Genomic DNA, 5,000 nt, shown 5'->3' on the forward strand with positions numbered 1-5,000 from the left:
AGAGAGAGAGAGAGAGAGAGAGAGACAGAGAGAGAGACAGAGACAGAGACAGAGAGAGAGACAGAGAGAGAGAGAGAGAGAGACAGAGAGAGAGAGACAGAGACAGAGACAGAGAGAGAGAGAGAGAGAGAGAGAGAGAGAGAGAGAGAGAGAGAGAGAGAGAGAGAGAGAGAGAGAGAGAGTTATACGTTTGCTATGTAACTTAGCTATAACAAACAACGTATAGGTAAAAATACAATATAACCACAACCCAGCGCTATACATGACCACCTAAACTCTACATCCTACACATTGATCTGTCACTGTGCAGTGGTGCGTGCGTCGTGATGGTGATCACTCACCACGAAGGCGTGCAGTGCCACAACGACCGCTGAAGTATTTCTGAACCCAATGGTGTCCACGAGGTAGCCAGAGCCTGTCCTGGATGTGAAGCGACCGATACCAGACAGTGACGTCCACAGCCCCGCCACGCAGCCATGCAGTCCTGCCTGGTCTGGCAGCCCCGCAGCGCTGCACAATACGCATGTGTACTGTATTCTATTTACATTTACGGTATAGTGTGTAGAATATCTAGAGTACGTACTAGCCTCATGCAAGCTCTAAGTATAGAAAAAGTTCTGACGCCAAAACTTATACATTAAGTACAATTTACGATTACAATTTTAAAAATTATCCTATTATACCTGATCAAGGAAGAATAGCGAAATCAAAGGAAAAAATAGACTGAGCTTTCCATCTCCTCTCCATCCACCGCATCCCAACACATCAAGCAACTCACACAGCCTCCCGCATGGCATCCACTACTCCTGCCACCTGCTGCCCGCCGATACCCACACCGTTGAGCGACAGGGATAAGATGACGGTGCCGACAGTCCTGACGGAAGGGAAAGGCATGAAAGAACAAGGAAGATTCCCAACTGAAGAAGAAAAAAAAATTGGTATTTAGTCTGACTTCTAAACTAACCTTTCGAAAGGCAACCCTGGGAAGGGTCCCAGGATGAAAAAGGAAATGAAAGCTAGAATTGAGGAGATGAAGATGAAATGCTTGGTGTTGTTGCGGTGGCGGTCACACAACCAGCCCCAAAATGGAGACGCTAGGCTGTTGGTCCCGTCCTTGAGGCCGAACAGCAGACCAACGTAGCTTTCCCGCAGTCCAAACTGAAAGCGAGACGAGCGTTGTGGTGAGGACACTGACGACATACTGGAGAGAGAGAGAGAGAGAGAGAGAGAGAGAGAGAGAGAGAGAGAGAGACAGAGACAGACAGAGAGAGAGACAGAGACAGAGAGAGAGAGAGAGAGAGAGAGAGAGAGAGAGAGAGAGAGAGAGAGAGAGAGAGAGAGAGAGAGAGAGAGAGAGAGAGAGAGAGAGAGAGAGAGAGAGAGAGAGAGAGAGACAGACACAGACAGACACAGACAGACAGACAGACAGAGAGGGGGGGGAGATACAGAATTGAAAGGCGAAGAGGTAGAATGAGCCGAGAGGAGAAACCGACAACGAAGGAGAGCAATGAAGTTTACCTTTCATACTATTACCCGAGGAAAATGAGAGGCATGTTGACTGCGCAGCGTCTCCTGCCAGTAGAACTCACCTGACGAAGCACTTGCGGTTCCAGGTTGATTGAAAGGAAACCATTGCTCATGGTGGAAAAGATGAAGGTGATGAAAGTGATCCAGATAGCAGGGATGCTCACCACCTGCCTGATGGTGATCTCCTTGCTGTCTTTCGGCCGCTCTGTTCCCACTGCACGAACAATAGTAAGATCAGTGATACTTCTGATTGCCCTGCACCGCATACCATGCACACTGTGTTGCTTAGCTTGTGTGTCTCGCTCAGTGCGCTACTCCCTCACACCTGCAGCTTCCATACACTCACCCGCCCACATATATCATACACTCCAGTGCCTAGCAAAGACATCGTCACACCCGCACGCTGCACACCTCGCACACCACACTCACGGGGCTCATCCGGGGGCAGGAGACAGCACGTCATCGTCATGCACACTTGCAACGTCCCCATTACGAAAAATGGCAGCTTGAATCCGCCTTCCTCGATCAGCTCACCGCTCACCACTGGGCCGAACATCTGAGCCACGTTCATGCACGTCCTCGTCCACGCCTGCCACGGAGAGGGAGAGGCTCGGCAATCCAAAAGAGACTTGCAACAGCAGGACTCGTGGTCCTTGTGAGAATGTTTATGATAAGTTACAGTTTCTCATATTTAGTAGAGCGTAAAAGGCAAAGGTTTAGGAGTGGTGAAGAGTCACAAACATCCTTCGTCCCCAAACACTGCTCCCAACATCCCCTCCTCTAACTTCCCTCGCAACATCTGACAAACACTACCTCCATCTCCATCTCCATCTCCATCTCCATCTCCATCTCCTTCTCCTTCTCCTCCTCCTCCTCCTCCTCCTTCTTCTCCTCTTCCTTCTCCTTCTCCTTCTTCTTCTCCTCCTCCTCCTTCTCCTTCTCCTTCTCCTTCTTCTCCTTCTCCTCCTCCTCCTCCTCCAACACCGGAATTACTCACGAACACTTTGGCCATTTCATTTGGAAACTCTAGTCCAATGTAGGCGAAGTTGGCGGTGCTGGCGAGCGCGTTGGCAGTGGCGTGAGCGACCCGAACCAGGATGGCTACAAGTATGAACGGAACACCCGGCGGGAACCACTCTAGTAATCTGTACGTAAACGCACACAAACACACAAACCAACTAATAAGCAAGTAAAACAAACAAACTATATGCCATCATACCAAGAGAACCACATTTTTACAGATGTGTGTGTGTGTGTGTGTGTGTGTGTGTGTGTGTGTGTGTGTGTGTGTGTGTGTGTTTGTGATTCACTGTTTGATCTGCTGCAGTCTCTGACGAGACAGCCAGATGTTACCCTACGGAACGAGCTCAGAGCTCATTATTTCCGATCTTCGGATAGGCCTGAGACCAGGCACACACCACACACCGGGACAACAAGGTCACAACTCCTCGATTTACATCCCGTACCTACTCACTGCTAGGTGAACAGGGGCTACACGTGAAAGGACACACACCCAAATATCTCTAGCCGGCCGGGGAATGGAACCCCGGTCCTCTGGCTTGTGAAGCCAGCGCTCTAACCACTGAGCTACCGGGTGTGTGTGTGTGTGTGTGTGTGTGTGTGTGTGTGTGTGTGTGTGTGTGTGTGTGCGCGCGCGCATGGGAGGGGGAGGGGGGTCTTGTCTCACCCAGACAGCACACAGCAGACGCCACTGGCAAAGACACCCGAAGTGAAAGCGAACTTAATGCCAATCGTCCTGAGCTGCAGAGAGAAAGACAAGGTTTCCATCAACACCAAGCAAGCGAAAGGAATAATTCACATCAAGATCAAAGTGAAATAACAATGTAATAGGAAATGAATCCCACATCTCCATCCCCTTTCATGATTATCTCTACTTTCCGTCTTTCTTTTTTTCTCGTCCTTTTACTCTTTAACTTAGTCTGTCTTTTTGAATATTCTAATTTTCCTCTCGCAAACATTTTTTTTTTTTTATCTCTCCCACCTCATTCGCTAACCTCCGCCTGCTGCTGACCAGTAACCACGCACCTTCTTGCCTATGTAGGGAGTCACCAGGAAGGTTGTGAGGCAGTTCATCCCTATGATGAGACCAAATATGGTAGAGCTACATCCCTTCTGCTGCGCCTAAGGGTGAAAAAAAGAGTCGTCTTAGTTGGCAAATGAAGCTGTTAATCATTACTGTATTACCGTCGCAATTATGCCAACTATATTATGTAATCATACGTGGCAACAAGTTAAGTAATGGGTGAAAACTGCGATATTTCTGAATATAGAAACCTAAAGCAGGATACTCGCCAGAAGGCGTGCACGATTTAGATACAAGATTATCTGCACTTACCTGACAGACAGACAGACAGACTTGGCCTCACCAGTTTGGGGAAGAACGGCGGGAAGAGGCAGATGGCGAAGGAGCTGGTGAAGGTGGAGGAGCACACCACCAGCAGCAGAAACCACTGGCGCTTGGTGAACATCCACAGCCGCTCCTCGTCCTCCATCACAGAGACGCGTTTCTTCCGTCGTGGCTCCGGGGTGTCGTTTATCTCCCGACGACAGCGAGTCTTCCGCGTGCCAAGCAACTTCTTGGACTCGGTGGTAGGTTTGCACACGGGGTAGTCACTCGTGTCCTCCGCTGCCGGAACACACCACGCGATTTACTGATGTACTATTAGTGGCGGTAGCAGTGTGATTCACCTCTGTCGTCTGCTGGTTGCCCAGCCAGTCTTCCCCATTACGGAGCGAGTTCATAGCTCAGACCGATCTTCGGGTAGGACTGAGACCACATAACACTCCACACACCGGAAAGCGAGGCCACAACCCCTCGAGTTACATCCCGTACCTATTTACTGCTAGGTGAACAGGGGTCACACATTAAGAGGCTTGCCCATTTGCCTCGCCGCTTACCGGGATTCGAACCCGGCCCTCTCGATTGTGAGTCGAGCATGCTAACCACTACACTACGCGGTGTGTGTGTATTTACCTAGTTGTAGTTTTACAGGGCCTGGGCTTTATGCTCTTGTGGCCCCGTCTCCATATCTACACTTATCCAATTTTTCTTTAAAACTATGTACACTCTTTGCTGACACCACTTCCTCACTCAAACTGTTCCAAGTTTCAACACATCTTTGCGGGAAACTAAATCTTTTAACATCTCTCAGACATCTTCCCTTCCTCAGTTTCTTACTATGCGATCTTGTGCTTCTAATGTCATATTCTTCTCTCAGGATTAGTTTCTCATTATCCACTTGATCCATTCCGTTAATCAATTTATAAACTTGTATCAGATCCCCTCTCTCTCTTCTCTGTTCCAGGGTTGGTAGATCGGTCTCTTTTGTATGATTCATCTCTATCTTCCTTTTCTTCTTCTATATCCATTTATAATATTATATGGTCACTCTTTCCCAATGGGCACTTATATCTTATATCATCGTTAATTTGTATATCCCTTGTAAAAACTA

At 48.6% G+C, this 5,000-nt stretch overlaps 1 protein-coding gene across 1 annotated transcript in view; it reads right to left on the reverse strand.

Moving 5' to 3' along the window:
* Positions 1–284: 284 nt before the first annotated feature.
* LOC123520099 (MFS-type transporter SLC18B1-like) overlaps positions 285–5,000 on the reverse strand; it is a 15,871-nt gene continuing 11,155 nt past the window's right edge. The window contains exons 3-11 of the mRNA XM_045282008.1: positions 3,915–4,174; positions 3,574–3,669; positions 3,215–3,288; positions 2,525–2,672; positions 1,957–2,116; positions 1,590–1,741; positions 965–1,158; positions 779–874; positions 285–510 (exon numbers count right to left, since the gene is read on the reverse strand). Of these exons, the coding sequence (XP_045137943.1) occupies positions 300–510; positions 779–874; positions 965–1,158; positions 1,590–1,741; positions 1,957–2,116; positions 2,525–2,672; positions 3,215–3,288; positions 3,574–3,669; positions 3,915–4,174 (1,391 nt within the window). The 3' untranslated portion in view covers positions 285–299. The remainder of the gene's footprint in view (positions 511–778; positions 875–964; positions 1,159–1,589; positions 1,742–1,956; positions 2,117–2,524; positions 2,673–3,214; positions 3,289–3,573; positions 3,670–3,914; positions 4,175–5,000) is intronic.

Source organism: Portunus trituberculatus, chromosome 46 (genome assembly GCF_017591435.1).
Source record: "Portunus trituberculatus isolate SZX2019 chromosome 46, ASM1759143v1, whole genome shotgun sequence".
Taxonomy (NCBI): Eukaryota; Metazoa; Arthropoda; class Malacostraca; order Decapoda; family Portunidae; genus Portunus; species Portunus trituberculatus.